Below are 25,237 nucleotides of genomic sequence, written 5' to 3'. Positions count from 1 at the left end.
CCCTCCACTTGATGCCTGGAGGTAGAATCTACAAATTCCCTCTCTCCACTGTATGTCATTTAATCTGAGGTCTCTCCCTTTGAGTCCTTATAGTCTTTTACTTCCCAGTCCCTGGTACACTCTAAAGCCCTCCCCCCCCCCCCAGTCTGTTTCCATTATTTCTGCTGGCCCTCAGGGCTTCAGTTCTGGTTCACTGCATCCCCATACCTGACCATGTTCCCCTTGTCCTACACCTCCACTCTCTCACGCAGGTCCCTTTCTCCCTCCGCCTCCTGTGACTGCTCTCTTCTCCCTCCAAAGTGCGATTAAAGGACCCTCATTTGAGCCCTTCAGGTTGTTAACCTTCTTAAGTTCTGTGAATTGTATCCTAGGTATTCTGAAATTTGGGGGGTATTCTGTAATTTTTTGGCTAATATCCACTTATTAGTGAGTACGTACCATGTATATAATTTTGGATCTGAGTTACCTCACTCAGGATGATATTTTCTAGATCCGTCCATTTGCCTGCAAAACTCATGATGTCCTCTTTCTTAATAGCTAAGAAGTATGCCATTGTGTAAATGAACCACATTTTCTGTATCCATTCTTCCATTGTGGTACATCTCGGTTGTTTCCAACTTCTGGCTATCCCAAATAAGGCCACTATGAACACTGGTTTATCTTATTATGAAATGTTTGGGTATTTGGTTTTTTGTTTGTTTTCTGAGACAGGATCACTCTGCAGACTTAGCTGGCCTAGAACTCAGTATTTAGCCCATGCCAACCTCAAATTTACAGAGACCCTCCTGCCTCTGCTTTCTGAGTTCAATGACTAGAGGCATGTGCCACCACAGCCAGTATTCAGTGTTTTGAGACAGAGTCTCACATAGCCCAAACTGAGTTTCTGCTCTGCTGTGGAGGGTGTCCTCATATTCCCACCTCTGATTACTGTATGAGATTACAGGCATGCGTCACTGCCGCCAGCTTGGATGTGTATTTTAAAATAATTATGTTTATGCTACTATGATCAGGAATTTACAAAACATCTTAGTGTGACTTTTAATATTTATTACTTTCCACAACAGAACGTTTATAAAATTGAGGTTATTTATTTCAAGAATCTACCCACACAAGCATGTAACTCTCACAATACTGAAAGAAGTGTCTTATTAGAAAATGTCATATAGCAGGGACAAACTGCTGCTTTATAAACTTACCCTAAGCCAATGTCTGTTTAAAGGGTGTGTAAATAACTCAAGAGAATGAGGTTTCTTTCTTTTATTTATTTATTTATTTATTTTTTACTTTTTTATGTTTTTTTATTTTTTTATTGGATATTTTGTTCATTTACATTTCAAATGCTATCCCCTTTCCTTGGGGTTTCTATGGAGGAAGGGTATTTCTGAGCATAGTTGTAGGGCCTCACACATGGGAGTCAGGGCACTATCCCAAGGCAGAAGTCTGGAGGCAGGAGGTGATGCATAGGTCAGAAAGGAGTTCTATTTCCTGGCTTGCTTTGAGTGGCCTGCTCAGCTTGCTTCCTTGTGGCACCCAGAACTATCAGCCCACGGGTGTCACCACCCACAAGTGAGCCAGGAATTCCCACATCAGTTATCAATCACAAAAACATTCCAGAGGCTTGGCTTTCTCACAGGCCAATCAGGTACGTGGATTTTCTAAGTTGAGATTCCTTCTTCCAAAATGACTCTAGCAAATGGCTAGCTGAAAAACAAAACAAAGACAACAACCAACAAAAAATCAAAATCTAAAAACAAAGCAAAACTCCTAAAAAATCCTAGCAAACATAGATGTGCTACAATAGGAAAATGCCCAGACTTGACTCAGAGGAAATCCAGTTTAATCCCCACCATGACCACACACTACCTTTGGTTCTTGGCCAAGCCTTCCGTTTTCATAGTACTCAAAGCTATATAATGAGAATTCAAATGATCTGAAAATAAATCAATTAATGACTTATAATCAGCACCTGGCTCACAGCAGATGTGCAATAAACACATCAGGTTTTATCAGACTGACTCTGAGGATGATCCCTATGCCTGTGTTCCCGCATCCTTGTCAGCGTTTATCTGATACTTCCTTATATGGGTGTGCTCCTTTATTTAGGGGATGGAGGGATGATTATAACAAAATGCCACACAGATGGGGTCATTTAAAGAGTTGAAATTAGTTTCCTCAGAAAATTTCACATCCAATGTGTTAACATGGTTTCTCCTCTTAGCTTGCAGTTGGCTTTCATTTTCATGTCCCCATAAAAGCCTTTGCACTGCCCCTGACTTCTGATGATGATGATAATAATGATGATGATGATTGTGATGTGTGTGTATTGAATATAGATGTATTCAGTTGCCTGGATATGTGTGTTTGTGTATGTGTGTGGCAGGTATCCAGGAAGGTGTATACCTGTGGAAGAGAGGGGACAATAAGATGTTATTCCTGGGATATCCTTCCATATGTATTTTGAAGAATGTCTCTACATGTTCTCAAGCTTTCCAGGACACTAAGTAGTAAGCCTTGGCAATCAAACTGTATTCACTTCCCTAAAACTAGAATCATGAGCATATGCCAGTACACTTAGCTTCTTTAGTTGGGTTACAGGGCTCACACTTTAGTCCTCAGACTTGTGCAACATACACTTTGCTAACTATGCAATCTCTCCAGGTCCTTCTAGCTTATCAGGAAGCCACTCCTTTAGGATTAGTGTCCACTCATTTGCCATTTATCAATATTATCGCCCTAGTCCAAGGTTCTACCTCCAGTAGTCGTTGTAGTTTACTGTGCTGAGGATGAGGACTTCCGTGTGTGGGTTTTAAGAGAATGCTACTCAGCTGGCAACAGCAAGTCAGTCTCTGTTAAACTATAGTTTTTCTGTTATACTCCTGTTTTCCATATGAGAGCTCAAAAAGCTGTAGTAACTCCAAATGTCCAGTTATTCCTAATGCTCTACTGATGCTGTGAAGGTGTTAGAAGAATGAAAATCAGAACCACCTCCCTTTGATCTTCAAAATGACTATGGCATTCTAGAAGTGCCATATATTTTGTGCAAGGAAAATCAAAAGATCAAGGGTAGCATGCATCAGTCCAAAACAGTAAGTTGTCAATTGGTGGCTTAGTTGATTAGAACATATTGGCTGAGTTCTCAGTAGTTGATAAGTGCATCAGCTGCTGACTTCAACTGTTACTTTCTTACTAGACACTGAAGAAATAATTTATGTTAAAAAATTAACAACCAGAAAATGCAAGATAAGGTTGAAAGAAGAATCAGAAGTATAAGAAGTAACAGAAACATTTTTTTTGTATCTTTGGATTTGAATTTCTTTGTCTAAATTTTCCCTTGGCATCTAAAATGTATATACCCACTCAGTTTCCAGATTCATCTTGTTTAAAACAATGAATGGTAACCTATGTCAGAGCATTCTCAGATATCAACGATATATACTATTCTCAAAAAATATAACATCTTGGTCTGGTCTTTGCAGTTACCACCTATAATCTGACCATGTACTGGTACTGCCATTTTTTGACATTTGATTTTTTGGCAATTTATCTTTTACTGTAAACAACAAGAAATGTGCAAGTGTGGTTCATGGTATGATGTATGGGAGAAGCAACCTTGAAATGGCCCAATATATCCATGTATAAGAACTTGTCAGCCTTGGTCTTGTAAACTTTATATGACCCAGCACAGGGGAAGACCAGGGCCAAGTAGTGGGAGTGGGTGGGTAGGGGAGCAGGGGTGGGGGTGGGGGGTATAGGGAACTTTCAGGATAGCATTTGAAATGTAAATAAAGAAAATAATAAATAAAAAAAAGTTAAAAAAAAAGAACTTGTCAGCAAGACAAAAATCACAACATCAAAGCCTTCTAGGAGAATTCCCACTAGTCTATCTCCACTCTTCAATAACAAGACAGCAGCATAAACAAAAGAAAATTATTTTTAACTTGTATTTTAAAGAATTATAAGGGGCAAATATAACACAGTTAATTAAATGTTTTTTTTTATTTCTAAGTTTTAAAAAACAAACTGCCTTAATACTTACAGTCATACTGTAACAATGTCTGTAAATGCCAAAACAAAATATGTCACATGAGCTTCTCTGTCCCAGTGTGTGTCAGTAGATCAAAATAACATTTCTATGCAGGATGTACAGGATGGATACATATGAAACATTTGTTTATTCAATTGTTTATTAGTTGATAAGTACAGTAAAATACTCAGCTGTTCAGCAAAAGTAGAAAAATCATTTTTGCCACTTAACTGCATTAGGTTCTAAGTAATTTGAAGTTATATCGATCTCGTTTCCAGTTGGTCAAAATTTGCTATTGTTAAAGGTTTTCTCCAAACATGTTTTAATTGTTAGAAATGAAAACAAAATTAAAATATCACTTGAGTTTTGGTGACACTGCATATACTTTGAAATGAGGGTTTCTGTCTTACAGTGACAGGAGTGCAGTGGAGAAGATATGATATAGATTTATCAAGGTGGAATCTCTATGTGGATGCTTCCTCTCAAGTGTAAACTTGGTAAGAGTTAAAGTTATCTGACAGACAGACCTCTGAGCATGCCTATGAATATTATTCAGATACAGATAATTAAACTGGAAAGACCAACCCACTCTAGGTGGAACCATTCCCTGGGCTATGATCTCTACTATAAAACAAAGAGAAAAATGAGCTGAGCACTTGCATTCTTCATTGCCTACTTCTTGATTTGGGAGGTCATGTGATCAGGCACTTTGGGTTTCTATTGTGTTGCTGCAAGTTTAGCTACTCTGCTTTGGTTCCTGGCAAGTCGCACGAGGGCACACCTACCCAGGAGCTTTCTGGATTTGCAAATGAAAGAAAAAGAGAGAGAGAGAGAGAGAGAGAGAGAGAGAGAGAGAGAGAGAGAGAGTTAATTATAATGTGCCTTGGCTAGTTCAAAGGCTGGGCAGTTCTAATCCTCCCCACCACTAGCACACATTTCCCTTCTGTAATCCTGGCTTAAAGCCCTTTAATTCTATATTTTATCATTGTTGCCCTGGCTCCTTCTGGGCTGCTATCTAGTCTTTACTGCCTAGGACACTTCTGGGTAGCCCTTCCGGGGCGCATTCCTTCTCACCTACATTTCTGATGATTTTCCTTCTGCAACTCTAATCACTGCAAATCTCTGCTCCCTCTCCCTGGGATCCTAGGCCCAGGAATCTCTAGGTCACAGCTCAGTCTACCAGCCCAGCCATTGGCTGTACAGCAATTCTTTATTGCCAGTCAAATCCAGCTGAGGATGGAGAATCTCAGCCTTTGGGCACAGAATTGAATTGAGACAGCATTAGAACCAATCCCTACCACTGCTGAGTCAATAAAAACCCTCTTCCATTAACTATCTTTTACTAGGATATTTAATCATAACAATATAAAAAGTAACTATGACATCTGGTATACCAACTTGAACGTGTCTCAGGAAAACTACGGAACTCCATAGAGACTCATCTAGCTGCTCCATCAGGAACATTAGTCCTAATGAGATACTCTGAAAGTACGGCAAGAACTTTCAAACAGCCTTGCCTCTTTTGAGTCCCCCTTGTCACTGGACAAAGGATTTAGCACTATGTAGTACAATGGGCTCTTGTACACTTGTTTTATTATTCCTATTTTTATGGAAAGCATAATTTCAAGCATATATATGATTTTGAATAAACATTTTGGACATTTGGAATGAGCATTCAATAACTGAATAGCAGTTAACTTCTCTTCTTGAAATAAACTACTGATTGAATCATTTAAAGTATAAATATTCTCAGGATAAATACAATGTTGATAGTTTTATTAAAACAATGTTTATTTAATCTTATGATTATATAATAAATAATCTTCTAAGAAGCAATAAGCCTCAAGGGTTAGAGTATAAAAATGTGAATTAGTTTTGAAAAATAGTATTTCTCAGTATAGTATCAAATTATATCTGAATGAGAAAAAGAATGAATTTAGATGCTCACAAATATTTTACTGTATTATATTGATACTATTTTAATATCCCTAATTGGATATAAACCCATAATTGAATACCAATATGTTCTGAGAATCTCAATCATAAAACTCCTTAAGTGTATTTTAAATCAGATAAATTATTTTTTTTTGGAGATTACATTCTTGGCCAAAGGTTTAAAAGAAATTATTTTTGGTGTTTGAATTGTTGAGATAGGGACTCATGTATCACAGGATAGTGTCGAACACTATATGTAACTGTGATAGATCCTGGGCTTAATTCTTCTATGCTATCTCGACATGCTGGCATTACAGAAAGTCAATAGACATAGTTTTAAAAGAGAACTTCAAGTATGACAATATATAGGTAATGTGATTGATAGATAGAGAGATAGATATTGTTATTTTGTTTAATATGGACCATGTATATTTAGACCCTATAAACCATCCCAATTTGTGTACACATTCTCTAATGTTTATGCAGTAGATAATTTTCCTAAGAACAGTTCCTGAGAAAATGTCCTTGTTGTTAATGAACAGACACTTGTCTAAAATACAATAATTAAACCTTCATTAATATTTCAAGATCACTGAGTTAGGCTTTATGGCTTTTCATTTGGATCACAAAAGATGTTTGTTGAAAATGTAGTTCATTTTTTACATTTTGTAGATGATGAAACAAAGGAGAAGAGAGCTCATGTATGTTGTCCTCTATTCATAATGTCAAAAGAGGTCCAGATTTTGTAAGTCTCTTCCATCATGACACTTTTGCATTTATTTGGTTCATACAGGTTTACTTGGAAGTAATTGAAGCCCTTTCAAGGAAAGAGAAAAATATGAGCTAGTCAAACTGAAAGGAAGGAGGCTGACTGGAGCCTTCAGAGCATCTCCTCTCTTCCTGTCACCTGATTCTGATTTGTCACCAATATCCTGAATAGTCCATATTGTGTCTGCCTAGAGTATCTCATTTACAAAACACTTCACTATGGTTAACAGCTTGAGGAGAACCAAACAGGAATTTGCAGCCTAACATTTGCCTCCTAGTTTTAGGAATTATACTGCTAATATAGTCATCCAGAAACTAAAGTGATCTGGGTTGTAAAAGGAGCTGAACAGTGCTAAATATTCTCACCTGTAAAAATGTGCAGGCCTCCTACACCAAAAAGATATGCCACAAGCTTATCTGCTTTCATCCATTCAGATTTTATCGAAATTAACTTTGTACCAACAACAAATATATTTGTCTAATAAAGTATGTCTGTCACACATAATCTACTTAGTATCTGATTCTTTCGTAAAACACTAATCACAGCTAACATGGAGAAGGAAAAGATTAGTTTCGCTTACACTTGCTGATAACATTCCATCACTGAAAGAATGGAGTAGGCACTCAAGCAGAAACCTAGATGCAGGGACTGAAGCATAGGCCAAGCAGAAAGAGTGCTTACTGGCTTACCCCACATGGCTTGCTCAGCTTGCCGTTTTTTGTACAACCCAGAACCATCTGTCCAAGGTGTGTACCAATCACAATGTGCTAGGCAAGTTCCCATCATTCATTTTCAAGAAAATATCCAACAGAAATACTCACATTCCAATCGGATAGAGGCAATTTCTCAGTTAAGGTTCACCCTTCCTAGGCTTCTCTTATTGGTGCCATGATATTTTCTGCAGCAAATAAACTATAATGAACAATGAGGAAAATTAATACATTTTCTAGGATAAACTGCTTTCCTGAGTCTTTAAAGGATAACCCTAATGTGACCTGACTTCTGTTTCCATATTCCTTTGCAAATCTTGACCTTGTGGCAAGCACTTCTATGCTGTTATATTTGTTCTCTAATATCATCTTTATCTTGCGTTCAGTAGCTTAATGCAGTAACTTTTAATTTCATGAATGACTTCTTGGTAGATTTCCAGTGGAGTTGCAAAATATTGCAATATTTTACAAAGTAGATATTGTACAGCATTTTATCCAAAAAGCCATTTATTTCAATATAAAATTAAGTATTATGTATAATGTGTTGGTTAAATAACATTTGATAACATCTTGATATAGTGTTATTTATGTAATTGAACAATAGATATGGAAATCATATAGAACTCATCAACATAGAAAAATGCTTATTATTTATTAAAAAACAAGGAAAGAGACTGTACTCTGTCATTCATATGTGACCTGTGATAGATATAATTGTAGGCCAATATAACACAATAATGTAATCTTAAAACATTATGGAGTTTTGTTACAATTGTTATAAATAGGTTGTACAGTTCACTTTGCAAATCATACACTTTGCAAATGATCATATCATGTTGCAATGTCAAAAATCTGAATATACCTAATGTAAAGTTTTAATCTTAACTAACTGAAATTGCTTTATAAATAAAACAGTATGTTAACATAGAAAATAACTGTTTTATAAGAGAGATTTTTATTCCACCATATATTCTCCAATAGTTAGAAGCCCTTCAAAAGTATTTCCATGGTGAGAATTTGAGATAGTCAACCTTAAGCATTGACCGCTCCATCATGTATTCTTTTCCCATTAATGTTCCCCATCCAATAAGTTTCTTCCTTCTTTCTGCCTAAGCTCAGAATGTGAAAGAGAGAGGTCTGTCTGGTTTGAGTGGATTGCTGTAGAAGGCAATTGGTTTCCTTCTGGGTTCTCAGTGCCACCTATATTCTAATTAAAAAGTATTAACCATTGTTAATTATATCAAAATTATAAAGTATAAAACATTTCAACAAAATCACATTGAAATGCCAAATGTATTACATGTCAGTGTTTTAATTTTATTTTCATAAGTAATATTCTTTGTGTGATGTCTAATGATGTTTGTTGACTTTACACATTTGGAAGATTGGCTCTTTGTTTCAGAAATGCTTTCCTCAGATTAGCCTTTGGGTATGTCATGTATGCAAACTTTTTTTTTTTTTTTTAGTTGTTGATCTACTTAGCAGGCACAGGCAATGCAAAGATGCCACTGTTGGACCAATGGCCATAGAGTATAAGAAGGGTAGCTGAATATAAGTCTTAAAGTCAGTAAGCAGAATTCCTCATTGTTTACAAATTCAAGTTCCTACCTTTAATTGCTGGATTGGTTTCCCTAAATGATGGACTATAACCTGCAGTTCAAATAAATCCTTCCCCTCCTAAAGCTGCCTTTGGCCATTCTCTCTATCACAGCAATAGAAGCCAAACTAGGACATGTGCATGTGTGCATGAGTGGGTGTATATGTGTTTGTGTGTGTGTGTGTGTGTGTGTGTGTGTGTGTGTGATTATATAGTTTGTTTTTTCCATAATAAATGCATACCTTGAATATTCCAAATGTTTTCTCTGGGCTACATTTTATTTAGGAATACATGCTATGCCAAGATCATTCTTCCCATAGAAATGTTTATGTAGCAATACTGTTGCTTGCCTACCAGGTATTCTATGATATGCATTATCAACCTGAGGTCTGGAAAATAAGTTTGATCACAAGGCCTACTCAAGGTCATAGGGACTTTCCTTAGTCTAGTGCATGGTTTAGTAAACAACTGTGTGTAATGCTAATTGGGAAGTAAAATATGAGTATTAAGTCAGGTCCCTGGATCTGTAGTAACAACTACACTCAATATAGGTGTTAATCTTATTCTGTTTTATTACTTAAATGACCTCTAACTACTTGTATTCTCTGATGGAAAACAAATAGAAGTAGCAAATCATGATTATTGTTATTCATATTAGATTAAGTCACAGTAAGGCATGTAACAAAAATAAATCAGTTACGCATGATAAAATAATCTGGAAATGGGAAATTGTCAAGCTCATCTTTCTCATTAGACTATATACATTGTGTACATTTGAATAACAGAATAAATCTTTACATCAAGCATATTGAAGAAGGCATTCTGGCTCTGCTTTCAAATATTTTCTAGCATCCTCAGACAGGAAAGAAAACAAACCTCTGATGAGGTTGTTTGGAAATGCTTCAACTTTCCTGTCTCCCAGCTAAGGCTGAGGACACAAAATGAGTGATGTTGTGGGGGATCTTGAAAGATTAATCACCGTAGCTACTATCCAAAGAGCTAGAGAAGTAGTCTTCTATTATTTTGTTGGTAAGAAAGCATGACCTCTGAAGGAAGTACATCATCTTACTGGACTACCTTAAGTTCTGGAGAAACAGAAGAATATCATCCATATAAAAGCAGAACCCTATCCATGAGCGAGTCTAAAAGTACTTAGACAATTTTTAAAAAGAGAGTGTAAAAGTCTTTGGCAGAGAAAAAAATCATGTATAAACAATATAGAAATGTTGCCTACAAGGTAGAAAGGAGTAGTCAAGACCTCTAATTAAGAACGGGACATTTGTATCACACTCTCTTTCCCTAAGGCTCAGAAAACACCATAAAATTATTAGAATAACCGGAGGTCAGGGAGGCTTGGGGTGACCGAGTGTCTTCTAAACGTGTCAGAACTGCCTCTCCCAACAGCTGTGGTTGCCCAGTCCTACAGAAGCGACCTGAAATTAAAATTGTGTATATATCAGCTGCACCAATTGGACTGGGCAGGTGATTTAAAATCAAATCAAAACAAAAAAATACAAAAACTGAAGACATGAGTTTGGAAAGGTAATTGGTATAGAATCTGAATGAGCTGGAAGGATTGAGGAGATATGATACAAATATATTATATGCCTATATGATATTTTCAAAGAATAAGTACCACATGCTATATTTAAAATAAAAATAAAATAAGAAAATTCATCCATGTACAGTCCACATTGTTTTATATGCTAATGGTAATTAGTATAGTATGTTTTTGTTGACTTGACTCAAACATAGACTTACTTGAATCTCAGTTGAAGAATTGTCTCCATAAGACTTGAATTTGGGCACCTCTGTGACATATTTTCTTAGTTGTAAAACAATAAAGGAGGTCCATCTGCATTGTGGGCATTGCCATCCTTGGGCAGGTGGGTCTGAGCTGTAAAAGAATAGCAACTGAGCAAGCCAAGGGAAGAAAGTCAGCAAGCAGTGTTCTCCAAAATCTCTTCTTCAATTTTAATTCCTCCATTTAGGTTTCTGCGTTAAGTTCCTGTCCTGAAATTCCTTGGTGATGTGCAACTGTTAGAGAAATAAACCTATCTTCCACAGGTTGCCTTTTGGTCATGATGTTTACTGCGATGATGAAAAGCAAAGTAGGGAAATAGTGTACATCTCAAACTTTGGAAAACAGAAAATCAAAGCAATTTTCTTTTAAATGTTGAAGGAATCATTGTCTGCTGACAATAAGGACACAGCAATGTAGGACTATCTACTGTGTATAACGCTTTCAATTGTTTGTTTGCTCTGTAGATTTCCTTATTGGAAAAGGCTGGGTTTGGAGGTGCTCTTCTCTACATTGATCCATGTGATGCACCAGAGTCTTCAGTCCTTAGCTCTGAGCCTTTTATGGTGACGCTGAATCCAGGAGGAGACCCCTCAACACCTGGATACCCCAGTCATGGTAAGCTTGTTCCTGTATACCTTATAAAGATATGACTTGTAAGTGTATGCTATCTAATTTATTCAATGAATATCACATAAAATAAGTCTAAGTGCTTCATACATTCACTTTAAAATGAATATTGTTTCAAAAGTATATGCTAATAATCTGTTGGAACAAAACATTTTTTTAGAAATCTATAGTAGATTTACATTTCAATGATCTATGCTATGGACATACAACAAGCATATATTATCAACGATTAACTTGTACACACACACACACACACACACACACACACACGAACAAGCAAATACCTGGAATTCTTGTTTGTCACTGCAGCATTGGGCCTGTTGTGATAACTATGAGTCCAGTGTTTAAGACTATATTATGTCAAGTTGAATAGCAGTGGAGTAAGATACTTGAAAGTATGAATTTGTATGCTCAAGTTTCTTTAGATTGGCCCATTTGTATGAGCTTACAGATATGACCTTTATCTTAAGAATCCTTCTTTATTTTGGAAAGTTGTGTTCAACACAGTGGGGAACATGAGACATGAGCAGGACAACTGTAGTTTTGGCAGATGCCTGCAGATTTCTTACATTTCTGCCTGGTGTATAATTGGTATATATTCTGTCCACAGAGTTAGACTGAGGGGTGAGCTCTTTAGTCCCTTCTCAGGGCAATGTCAACACGCTGACCACAATAATTCAGCATCACTACAGTATGTACAGAATCTGCATTCTTTTCACCCACCATTGTCTAACCACATGTCTTTGTGTTCATTCTACAATTATCAAGGCAATTTAAATAACACATATAATTTCACCAACCAATAGAGATTTTCTAAACTATCTCTAATTCTTTCATTTGTTTTGTTGTTGTTTGCTTGTATATAGTGCTGACTTCAATCTTGGAATCAAGTCTGCATTTAGTTGCATGTTCTTTAATTTTTTCTACTTGGTAACATTCTCAAAGTACATTTTATTTTTTTGTACTCTTGGCACTGATTCTACCTATTCAGCTCGTCAAATAATTATGGCCATATCTTCTGTAGAAGTGCTGCAGAAGAGATTCCATCCTTTTTAGAGAATCTATTTAGGAATCTATTTTTGATGTGTTTTAGTTCCCATGATGCCACCCACAGGTCCCTCAGTTTTGTATTTATCAGTTTTCTCTGTTAGTGCCTATTGTGATCACCCTGTGTGGCAATGATAGGATACATTAAGCACCTTCTTTTCTTTTAGCCCCTCCCCCAATTTGAGAAATGTTCAATGATTCTCATATACTATAATAATTGCAGGACTATGTGCCAAATTATTTGATATTTCTAGAATTCCTTTAGACAGGCTGTTCTTTTCTTTCTTTGTTGAACTTTCTTTCTAGACTCATATTGTGATAATCACCATACTTCTGCCTCTTAAACATTTGGATTGTTGGTATGAGCCAGCCACCACGCAGCATAGAGTATATTTTTTAATGATGGTAGAAAGTACTGCCTATATTATCACAAGGTGAAATACTGAATAACAGTTTAAGGTACCATTATCTATAATGTTGGACCTTTTTAGATCTAAAGATGAACTACATTACCTACTATGTTTCTCCATGCCATTTAAATAGTTACCAAATGAAAATTTCTTTTTCAAGCTAAATACCAGAAAAGAGAATGCCTCATTTACTCCATATGAAGCTCAATATAGTAGATAGAAAAAAGAAAGGTGGTGGCTATAGTGGATTCTACCAGTGGCTTCAACGTGTGTATTTTCTTCTTCCCTAAATTTACTCACTATCTTTGTCTCACAGTTTCAGGTTGCAGTATTCTGCCTACTGTTTGATTGTTTAGAATAATCCTTTATAAGTATTTTAATTTTTGTGGTATGTAGTATAGAGTTTTGTTGGTACACTTGTAAATATATAAATAATTGTTTGTACAGCAAAAACAAACAAACAAACAAACAAAAAACACCAAGTACCTGATTTGAAACACTTTAACAATGTCAAGGTAAATCACTAATCAGAATTAATTTAAAACAATTTATCAATGAATAAGAACTCGGTTCTATTTTAAAGGGGATTAAGCTCCAAAGAAGTAGGACAAACAAAAATTCTAGAAAATATTTTCTTTCTTCTGGTTTTATTTATAATGTTTGCAAATTAACACGAACAATCCAGTAACCACTAAGTGTCCCTGTGTGGCTGTATCAATGGCTGCTCTTCTGCTATTCTTGTTCAGTCTACATTTTCCCTTACACCTAATATGACAATTTAGTATTTTTCAGAAAATTTGAATAAACTAAGTAGAGCCATTTATATAATTTGATAGCCATGTAGCTAAGAATTGTTTCATTACCTCAGAGTTCTGACTCAGAACCAGTAAGGTGCCATATAGACCAAAGAAGCCCCGAGCTAATTTAGTCCTCTGACTCTAAGGACTTGGCAGAAGAGAGGGTTGAGAACCATGGATTGTCCTGTGACCTCCACCTCTACAGCATGACCCCCAAACTCCCTTCCAAATAAATCACATTCACTGAGTGTGATTTGTCTAATGCAATCTTTACATCACTTCAAGTGGGTGATTGTAAGTCAAGACTACGGAAATATTCCTCCAAACATTTCAAATGAATTGCTGGAATGAGACACAGGGATTCTATATAAGGAATTGTTACTTACTGAGCCTCATTGCCTAGCCAAGTAGTGCCTGAATATTACTGAATCGGAGTAGGGAGGAAATAGTTTCTAACCAGCATGTTCCCATGTGGTTCAGAGAAGAATGTCTTGAGGTCATCGCTTTAACAAAAGCAATCTTTTGGATACTTCCAGCATGCCGAGGGCTCTGAGCTTTATTTTCTTGACAGTAAAAAGATTAGGCTGCTCCACTGTGTTTCTCCCAAGGTAGTTTTAAGGAAATGGAAAGCCTTGAGTTCCAAGTCAGACTTAGATGGGACCTTTGAAGGAGGGAGCCATCCATCTGTATTCAAACTCACTCTGTGGTGATTCTGAAGCAACTCAACTTTGAGAGGAACTGAGCCAGAGCAGCTTTATTGTACTTCATCTGCCATGTCCAAATTGGAGCAGTGGGGCCAGTGCTCTGAACTCTGTGACCTAGTGCTTTAGCTCTCTCAGCATCAGGGCTTTTCATATTTGCTCTCTTGACATCAGTCAAGATTCTGATGTGGCATGCTGGATTTCAGGCCAGTTCTTGCTCTCTGCAGATGACTAGTACAAAGTCAATGTGACTGAGTAAACACTCTCTTCTTGGACCATGAGTGATGACCTGGATGGTGTTCATCCTCTCGTTAATCTCTAACTATAAACTAATGACTGCTCCTTCAAAAAATGTGAAAGCAGTTATCCCTGATGCGTTTTTCACAGAACATATATCTTCTTCTTAAGTGCATTGAAAGATTTCTCATATGTCTTCTGTCACTCCAAACACAATTCTATGATACCAAAAGTTAAAATGTTAAATTAAAATATTAACTAATCAGTGATATAATCTATCATGTCAATTCCTTTGCATTGTGCTTGTGTTGCCAGCAGTTGGGAGACTGAGGCAGATGATCAATAAATCAGTCATCCTAAGCTAAATGGGGAATTTGAGGCCTACTTGGGCTGCACTGACCTTGTATTAAAATGAAGTAAACAACAACAATAATACCAAAACCAATGCTAACACCCAGAAAATACAATTATCAAATGTTAAGAGTTAACATATCAAAGGTTAATTTGTTATTTTTTCTTATAACTTCGTAGGAATGAAATAAGCCCACAGTATGTCTTGGACTCTGATGCTTTTTTAGCTGATAATTACAGTAACTAAGCATAATTATGATAACTACGCTCTGTTATATCGGAAGTTGTGATTGGCCTAATATCACTTATTAGCAATCCAAGCAAAAAGAACTAGAACGCTATGATTTAAATATATGCCAGAAAAGTAGGAGGTGGAAGTCCTCTGTTCTTTATTGAATCATATTGAAGAAACCAAAGAATTAAGGCTGCCTGAAGTGCAAAGCCAACATAGTTCCTGGACCATAAATAGTTTCTTGCTATACCTATGTTGTAATGATTTGTCTTCTGCATTTTATATTGTTTTTAATATTTAATTTTACCGTTGCTCTCAAATAACCAGGTATCAAAAATTTTACCTACTATTTCATTGAAATCCAAGCTATTACTTTCATCTTGATTTAATCTTAAGTGCCTGCATACTGTTTTTCTGTCTTATTTAAAACTTTTATCTGTGTCCCTCTTGGTGCTTGGGGCCACTCTTCTCTCCACTTTCTCTTGTTTTTAAAATTCTTGAGAGGAAGGTATTTTCAGTGGTTTCCCGCTACTGAAGTGTGTCAGAAGGCACAGTTTATTTAATATTCCCAGTGTTACAAGTCACTGGGTCTGTGTGCTGCTTATGTCCTTGCTGTCTGCTCAACATCAGCCCTGCCAGCCAGCTCCACGAAAAGAATCAGATGAGCACTGTGACTTGTGACAAGGCTTCAGCAGGTGGCCTTGGTCCAGTTACTTGAACAAATGTCTGAAGATAGACTTGACTTGGCACTAAATTATCTGAGACAATGTTGAACTATTCCCTGACTGGAATAGTGGAAAATATAAATACAAGCCTAGCTGTCGAAGCAAAGTGTTAGATATTTATGACATAGAATGAATGCACTGTTGCTTGGTTGGGGAAACACTAAAATTGTCTTTATGCATATTATTTTGCTATGCTGAATGGTGGCTTTTGTTCTGATGTGTTTCATCCTCCCCCCCCTTAAACTTATTTATTCTTGTTACATCTGGGTCAATATGCCCTCCCAGTCTCCTCTCCCATAACCCCTCCCCCTATTCCCCACTCTCTTTCTCCTCTGAGAGGGTGGAGAATCTCCTTTGGTGTTCTCCCACCCTAGCACATGAAGTCTCTGTGGGACTAGGCACATTCTGTCTCACTGAGGTCAGACCAGGCAGCCCAACTAGAAGAACATATCGCACGAACAGGCAGCAGCATTTTGGATAGCACCCAAACAGTTGTTTGGCATAGGTGTTTGGAACCCATATGAAGACCAGGGTAAACATCTGCCACATATGTGTGGGGCCCTGGTCCACCTGTGTATGTTCTTTGGTTGATGACTCAGGCTCTGGGAGCCCCAAGGATCCAGGTTAGTTGACTCTTTTGGTCTTCCTTTGAGGTTTCCATGCCCTTCAGGGTCCTCAATCCTTCCCCCAACCCTTCCATAAAGGTTCCCAATATCCACCCAATATTTGGTTGTGGGTCTCTGCATTTGTTTCAGTCAGGTTCTGAGTGGAACATCTCAGAAGCTAGTCACTCTAGGCTCCTGTCTGCAAGCATAACAGAGCACCATTAATAGTGTCAGAGATTGCTGCTAGCCCATGTCTGGGTCTCTAGTTGAGCTGGATATTTCTAACTATGTGAAATATTATCAAATTCTATTCTTAGATCTGCATAAATGAGAACCATTGTTAACATCCAAACTTTCATGAAAGTTCTTTTCATTAAATGTTAAAAATATATATTATTTAAATTCAAGCATTACTTTGAAAACATTTTGTTTTGAAAATAATTTGTGACCCAAGGCAGGAAAGTTTTTATTGATTGCTGAAATATCAATATTCAACCTAGACAGAATGCTTTTGACTGGTTATTGTTTTTAAGAAATCTGTGTGCTGCTTCATGTATCTGTCACTCCGACTGTTCTTCACTGCTGTACTGAAAGTGTTTTACTTTGAACAAGTACCAGATCGATAGACTCATTTGTTTTGCTCAAGAACCCAAGTTTCCATAGAAACCTATGGTGAGTTTTTATGGTGATGAAACTTCTGAGTGATAGATCAGCAATTAAGAGTACCAGGAACCCTTATAAGGAACCTGAGTTTGCTGCCACATCTGGAGTCTCCCCATCTCTACAGACTCTAGCATCCTCCTCTGGCCTCCTTGGATACCTGCAGGCACACACGTACACACACACACACACACACACACACACACACACGCATGCACGCGTGTGCACGCGAATAAAAATAAAATGACATATTTTAAAAGTCTGTTTAAAAATAGATGTTCAAATGCATTTTACACAAATCATATTATAAGATATTTAAGTAATAATTCTTATAAATTATTGAATTTTTATTTTCACATTGTTGTTTTTCAAATGTACACAGATAAATTTATTTTAAATTATTGGTAAGTGTGGTGGGGTGTACACTCAGCACAGACACCCTTAGAGATCAGAGGTGCTTTATCTCCTGAACTTGAAGCTATTGAGATCCTGAGGCAGATCTTAGAAATCAGAATCAAGACTTCCGGAAGAGAAGCAAGGAAGGCATTTTAACAGCTGAGAATTTCTTCACTCCCTTTAATAGTCTCATAAACAGGGTAGCTTTTATTAGCTCCACATTCCAAATAAGTAAACTGACCTAAATCAAAAAATAACCTAATTAGCACAATAATAACATGGGGGTTACAAATTGTCTAATTTCTAAGCTAGGGCAGCTTCCCTAATAATATTTTGTATCCATTATGTAGCTTATATGTAAGAGTTTGAGCTGTTAACAAACAAAAAAGAAACATATAAATTTAATGCAGAAAATTTGGGGGATTTAGTTTAACACTGAACCCATTTGAGGGTAGTTTAAAGCTGAAATGCAAAGCACACTGGGGCTTTGGAAAGCTGGGCTGAGGTTCACGCTGTGTGCCAGAGGGTTTGCAGGGCTAGACAAACCCCCAGGCAGAGAAGGGAAAGCAGAGAAGACTCCTCTGAGGCCTGGGTGGCAGAGGTTTCAGTCTGTCATGGCTGGGGACGCATCAGAGAGCTGCTCAGTCAGTGGCAGGAGCATGTGGTGAGGATCCTTCTGTGAGTCTGTGTCAAACCTTCGAAGGCCATGGGTAACGAACTCCTTTTGCCAGCGCACCCCTCTTCAGCCTCACATGCCTGGAAGGGGATTTCATATTCATATCATACCAGACATTCAGGTATGTCAATATGACACCCAGATTCAGACAGAGCCCCCCCACCTCTGATGCATAGATATTTCTATTAATGTTTTCACTGCAGAAATTATAATTGAATTATTATATAAGAAATTTTTAAAAAGGTATCAGTCAACCAAAGAATGTAAGAGAAAAAAAAATGCAAGCCCATAATGTGAATTTAGAAGCTTAATAGATGGCACAGTAGTTAAGAGCTCTTCTTGCTCTTGCAGAGGACCAAGATTTAGGTCCCAGCCTCAACACAAGAGCAAAGCTTCTGTCTACCTATCTGTGTACCTGTTCTGGAACACGTAACGATGACACTCCACTGAGAGGACCTTAGGTGCTCAATCATATACGGCCTTGAGCCTTCAGCCAAGGAAATTCCCTTTCTGGGTATTTCTTCCCCAAAGAGTATATAGTATCTGATTCACCCTGAATAAAGTGTATGCATTGTCATCCATCACCAAATAAAGCAATATGAACAAGCAAGGTTCATCTCAAAGAACTGCTTCATTAATGATCATCCCAGGAAAGAGTGGCGCCTGAGGCTCTCCACCAGCCCTTCTGGTATTCTCAGCACTAGCTCCTAGCCAGGCTGTATCCTGTTGGCCCAGGGCTCTGCCTTTCCCCTCCCTAATTGGTACTACCTGTAGGGTAATGTAGACCAGGACACCATTCCTGACTTCTCCTTGGGGCTTGATGGCGGGACCCTGGCACCCAGTCAGAGAGGCAGACCTATGTGAGACATCCTATAAAAATACTAAACTGAAAACTACAAGTTAAATTCGTCAAGTCCTGTGCTTGTTCCTTCAGATGCTGTGAGTTCATATGAGTTTTGCTCAATTTGATTTAGAAAGTCCTCTTGGTGACTCGCATTAAATATTTTCAAAAGGTGAGTTTTGTTCTTTCGCCTCACTGTGTTGCTTTTAGTTTTCAGTTAGTTGGCCAGTGTAGCCATAAGAGCAAGTCCACCTCAGGGTTCTGTGATTAAGTATGCGTTATTATCCATGTGGTAGTCATTGGAGGTAAGACTGTCTAAGGACTGATATTAGCAGCAGACTTTTATCCACCTAAGGAAAATCCTGACAATCTGAACATCACTGTGTGTACCACAGAGACATGAGTGACTTCATCCTTGGTAATAGAAAGGGAAGACCTCTATTGTCCAGTTTGGTAGCCACAAGCTGTGGCTGTCTTCTTAGCTTTTACATTTAAATCAATTAAAACAAAATAAAATTTAAGATGCTGTCATCCTAGCCACATTTCAAACAGTTGGGAATCATTATGCTGCGGCAAAGGATTCACGCCAACAGGAAATACTTTACATGGGTGCTACGCACTGGATGTCTATATTACAACTTTATATGGAAGTTTATAGTTGTCTGCTTCACATTACCCAGGAGTTTGTCTCTCCACAGTTATGATAACCCAGGGTTGTTTATCTTTTTAATTTAATTTAATTTTTTTTTTTACCACTGGCATTATTTGAATGCTAAATTTACAAAGCAGACATTATGAACCACATGTTAGGCAGGCTTCATGAATCCTTTTATGGCTTAGTGTGGAACCAAAACATAGCCGAGTGCTTCTAAAGTAAACATTTTCCATTTTCAGAATTCTCAGAAGAGTTTTTTTTTGCATTTTAAGTATGTTAAAATAAATCTTGTAATGTTATTTTAAAGTGTTATTGCATTTGCCTCAAACTGCTAGCTTTGTAAGTTTCAGCCCCATTCAATTCCTTCTGACAGTTTCGGCTGCGTGAAAAGTGGCTTCCACTTTTGTTTTGCCTACCAACCATCTCTCGGTTTAAAATTTTCACAGAGAATTGAAAGATTAAATCATCTTTGGAATTTTACATGCTTTATTTTTGAAAGAAAAAAAAATGGTTAAGTGTTAGACAGATTGGAAGCTTGAACTTGGACCTTTTTTTATTTGCAATAAATCAAAAGCTAGATTTTGATAGTTGTTCTCATGTGAAATCAGCTTTGCAGGGGAACTGATGCCACTTGCCTATTTACAACTTTTATGGTTTACACATGTCTACACAGTCCATCTGATGATACCTACACACCTTGGAGTCTATTAGGTAAGGGCTCCTTTAAACCTCTCTTGTCTTTGGCCCCTCTAAGAATTAATTGTGGCTTTCGACTTGATAACATTGACAAGAACATTTATTAAACCTTTTTTAAGAAGCTGAAACCCAAGCAAACCTACACCAACAGCCCCTCTAAAAAACTGTTTTTGGCCTTGTTGCATTATGATGCCTTTCCTAGTCTTTAGAATCAAAATAGTCAGAAAGATCTTTTAATTTGAAGCACGACACTAGGTGGGCTAATATTTGATCAGTTTTACCCTGGATTGCTGGCCTGCAAGTGCAGGCCATTCTCCTTGCTACAATACTTTCTTTAAGTGCATAGTTTGCTCTGCAGGCTTTTCATATTTTATGGTTCTAGACTGTGGTTTTAAAAGTAACGCAGGATGTGTGTAGGAAAAAGGTGAGCTGGGGACGCTCATGTGGTGATAGGAGAGCTCTCACCTGCACACTGCACCTGTTCATGAGTCAGCAGGAAGCAAAACACTTCACACTAGAAAGTAATCGGGTTGATTGTTTAACAATTAAAGCTGTAATTAGATTTATAATTGAATTTTTGGTGTAGTCTAATATCTAGAAAATCTCTGTATTTCAACGAATCCTTCACTCAGCATGATCTGTTCCAACCCACTGCCAACCATGTGCAAAAATCTGTGGGTTGTTTTTTCCCCCAGTACAAATTAAAACCAAACTGTTAGCCTTCTCTAACTATCCCCTTAGGTGGCCCATCCTCCATCTCAGTGATGGAATAGAAAGCCCAATTAGATTCTGGGAAAAAAACTGTTGAAATGATAATTTTAAGCCTGAAAACAAAAAATATACTTTGCACAATTACTTCCAGACTAGATCTCCTAAAGTTTTCATGTGTTACATAAGCACACTTAAGTTGCTGCCATGGTATTCCTCTGAAATTCTTAGTCATGTCAATACTCCAAGAAGGCTTTGGAATTCATTGCAGAGCTTACCTGCATAATCAAAGCCCAGATTCACACTCCCATCTCTTGCTCAGAGGCATAATGGCATTTCAGCGAGGGTTTTGGCAGACTACAGGATACTAGAGCCAAACAAATGATTTCATTAGATATAGAGGAAGTAAATAATATACACATAAACCAGGAATGGTATTTAGAGTAAAACTATTTTGTATGAATAATTAACTGATACATTATTCATTTACGGGGGTACCACGATAACTGTGTTTAGATTCAAGCAAAGGTTTTTCACTATCTTTGTCTATAGAATGTAGGCTAGGTGACATGGAGGGGACACATGTCCTGGTCAGTAATGTACTTCTTTAAAATTCGCGTGTCGAAGTGTGTATCTCTAGTATAACAGAGTGCTGGGTTTTGTTTTTTTTTTCTTTTGGTTATTTGAGATTATAATTCCCTATCTTTGGAGACAGAAATGAGTAAATTACAGGGAAGGAAGACTTAGTGCATGACCCCATCCATCACCAATTTTCTCCCAATACGTGAAGATTAGCACTCTCCAGGTGCAGACAGAAGAACCAAAGGTCCCAGCCCTAAGTCAGCACTATAGTGATTTCAAGGATAGCATAGATATACATATGAGACCACGATTCTAAAACAGAGAAATAAAAATACATTTAAAATAAAATGACTAGAACGCAGACAAACTCTGAGGAAAGCTCCTCCAAAAACGAGGAGGAACACACATGACAGCCATAAGCCCGGGAGTGAGGCTTTAGAAGAAAGCCACTGTGCAGACATCTTGATCCTGCATGATAACTTGCGTTACTATGTGGACACTGACTCTGTTCTTGCTATCAATTTGTGTTATTTGGTTGTAGAGTACAAGCAACCTAATAGATGAGGCAACATGGAAATCAGCTTCTTTGATTTCATTACTATTAAAACTGCAAAGGAAAGAGATAAAGTGCCTCTGTTTATATCTGATAGGTCAAGACTATGTAACCCAGAATAAGTGTGAGAAATCCAGAGAAGAACCTGGCTTTCAAAATTTCTATAGCAGTACAGAGTGTCCATTGAGCTTATATATATTAATTATTAATTAATTAATATATATAATATAATTAATATATAATATATTAGTTATAATTATATATGATTAGTTATAAAATTAGTCTTCTGTATTCAGACATACCAGAAGAGGGCATCAGATCTCATTACAAATGGTTATTAGCCACCATGTTGTTGCCGGGATTAGAATTCAAAACCTCTGGAAGAGCAGTCAGTACTCTTAACTTCTGTGTCATCTCTCCAGCCCAAGAGTAAGGAGTTAATGAGCTGGGCCAACTTAAGCATAGCTTTTCCACAGCAGTTCCTGGCTCTGCTCAGGAGATTGCAAGAAACACAGCAGGGAGACAGACAGACAGACAGAGGCTGGCTCCCAGAACTACTGTGAAGAGTTCACTCCACCTGAAAATGCAAACAGGGCAAACCTCAACTTCCTTGAGTTCCCCTTAAATATCAACTCCTCTGCCCCACCTTTAAGGTGCCTTTCAGATACAGTAGAGAGGCAATGGTGTCAAGGAAGTGAGTCCTCACACAGAGACCCCACAAGCTACTCCTGGGAACCATGGGAGGTAGCATAGTCACCTCTCTCTGGGGTTACACAGAGCTCAAGTGTGATAATTAGAAGCAGGGCAGGCATGAAAGAGGCTCTGAAGCAGGGCCTAAAGGACAGCCTCGGGCGGTACAGCAGAGCCCCAGGAGTGGGAACAGCAGCTCCTGAGGCTGAGTGCTGTCAGACAGCTCTAAGGCATTCTTCAGCAGACTGCAGCAGGCAGCAGTTGGGTCTTCCAGTAAGCAGAACTAATAATGAGGAGCTTTGCAGGCACACAGAATAAAATCTCTGATCAAAAGACAGGTAGCCAGGAGGGCGGGCGCAGTGATCTGTTCCCCGTGTCATCTATCGGTGTCAGCTCCCTCGTGCACCATGGAAAAGTCCAAAGGACCTGGTGAATTCCTGAGGTTTTCTGTTTTAAATTCCACTGCTGCCTTGAAATAATGAAGCAGATTTGAATTCTCCACTTCGGGAAAGAACGTTGGTGAGCATGACTTTGCTTGCTTCTGTGTAAACAGTAAATAATGGGAAAGACAGTGACTGGCATGATTAAAGAGTCGAGGGCAATGCCCTACACAATAGCTTTAACTCCTTACAGCATCTAGCTTGCCACTGAGACAAACTAGTCCTGAGCAAACGGGAATATAGTGAGTTCTGTGGTTATAGATCAGTGGGTAGAATGCCCTCTTGTGGCACACACAGAGCTCTGTGGGTATAGGTCAGTGGGTGGAATGCCCTCTTGTGGCACCCGCAGAGTTCCGTGGGTGTAGGTCAGTGGGTGGAATGCCCTCTTGTGTCACCCACAGAGTTCTGTGGGTGTAGGTCAGTGGGTGGAATGCCCTCTTGTGGCACCCACGAGGCTATGCTGAATCCCCTGAACAGGATGCCTGCACGCCCAGAAGAAGGGAAGAAGATGCATGAGAATCAGTAATTCACAGTCATTCCTAGTTACACAGTGGGTGTAAGGTAAGGCCGAGCTACATGAGCCCTAAGGAAAAAGTATACTACTATTGTAACAAAATATGGTAGAGGTTGGTGGCAATTACCCAGGGCTTCGAGTGCCTTGAGAAATGCATCTTTTTCCAGAGAACTCTACCTAAAAATAATAGATTTAGAAAATCACCTATAAGATGTCCGAGAATTCACTGATCATCTGACCAATAAATAAATAAATAAATAAATAAATAAATGTCTTTTGGAAAAGTCCTGTAAATTATCTGGATAGGTGTTATGTAAGATTTTTCAGTTAATTTCTTATGAGGTGAATGCAAGCTGCAAATTACTAAATAAATGTATGAAAACATGAGTATCAAGTGCCACTTCTACCAAGAATCTTCTCATTTTCTGAAATGAAGATGGCCTCAACTAGACTATTTAAAAGTCTCCAATTAAGAGGCTGGAGAAATGGCTCAGTGGTTAAGAGAACTGGTTGTTCCTCTAGAGGATCAGGGTTCAATTCCCAGAACCCCTGGTTCATGCTCCGTAACTCATAACCTCATATAGACATGCAGACAAGACAGCAATGCATGTGAAATTTAAAAAATGTCTACAGTTAAGTTGTGTTGGCAATTATTATTAGCTTTCTGAAGGTTTCAAGTATATGACATGTGATATTTATACTCACAGACAAATTTCTGATCATTTTAATTTCTTTTTCAATAAAAATATAAACTCTTTGGTAGTATTCAGAAATATACATTTCCACTTAATTGGCAGTATAATGTGGAAGAAAAGATGAGATTTTTTTTTCTTTAGTCAAAGATAACTACTGCAATCTTTAAAAGTGCAAATGTAAATGAAATGTCATTTGGCCTGCTATTAAGCTACATTTCAATAGAATAACATAGGAAGGAGGTGGGCAATGTGTTCTGCCCGAGGTCTTTCCACCTCTTTCTCTTGTTTAATAGTTATGACTTTAAAAAAGGTGGTGTTTGTGTTTCATTTGCATTATTTACCTGATAATTATGAAGTGTGACCACATCAGTTTCTTTCCTGATTACCTGGAAATACTGGAATAACTGGAAATACTGGAATAACAGAGGTGGCTAGCAGGGCATGGTGGCGCACGCCTTTAATTCCAGCACTCGGGAGGCAGAGGCAGGCGGGTTTCTCAGTTCAAGGCCAGCCTGGTCTACAGAGTGAGTTCCAGGACAGCTAGGGCTGCACAGAGAAAC

At 37.9% G+C, this 25,237-nt stretch overlaps 1 protein-coding gene across 1 annotated transcript in view; it reads left to right on the top strand.

Moving 5' to 3' along the window:
* Naaladl2 (N-acetylated alpha-linked acidic dipeptidase like 2) overlaps positions 1-25,237 on the top strand; it is a 686,844-nt gene that overhangs the window by 194,255 nt on the left and 467,352 nt on the right. The window contains exon 5 of the mRNA XM_029538072.1: positions 11,304-11,454. Within this exon, the coding sequence (XP_029393932.1) occupies positions 11,304-11,454 (151 nt within the window). The remainder of the gene's footprint in view (positions 1-11,303; positions 11,455-25,237) is intronic.

The sequence above is a fragment of the Mus pahari genome, chromosome 4 (assembly GCF_900095145.1).
Source record: "Mus pahari chromosome 4, PAHARI_EIJ_v1.1, whole genome shotgun sequence".
In the NCBI taxonomy this organism is placed as follows: Eukaryota; Metazoa; Chordata; class Mammalia; order Rodentia; family Muridae; genus Mus; species Mus pahari.
This window is presented reverse-complemented; position numbering and strand designations above follow the sequence as displayed.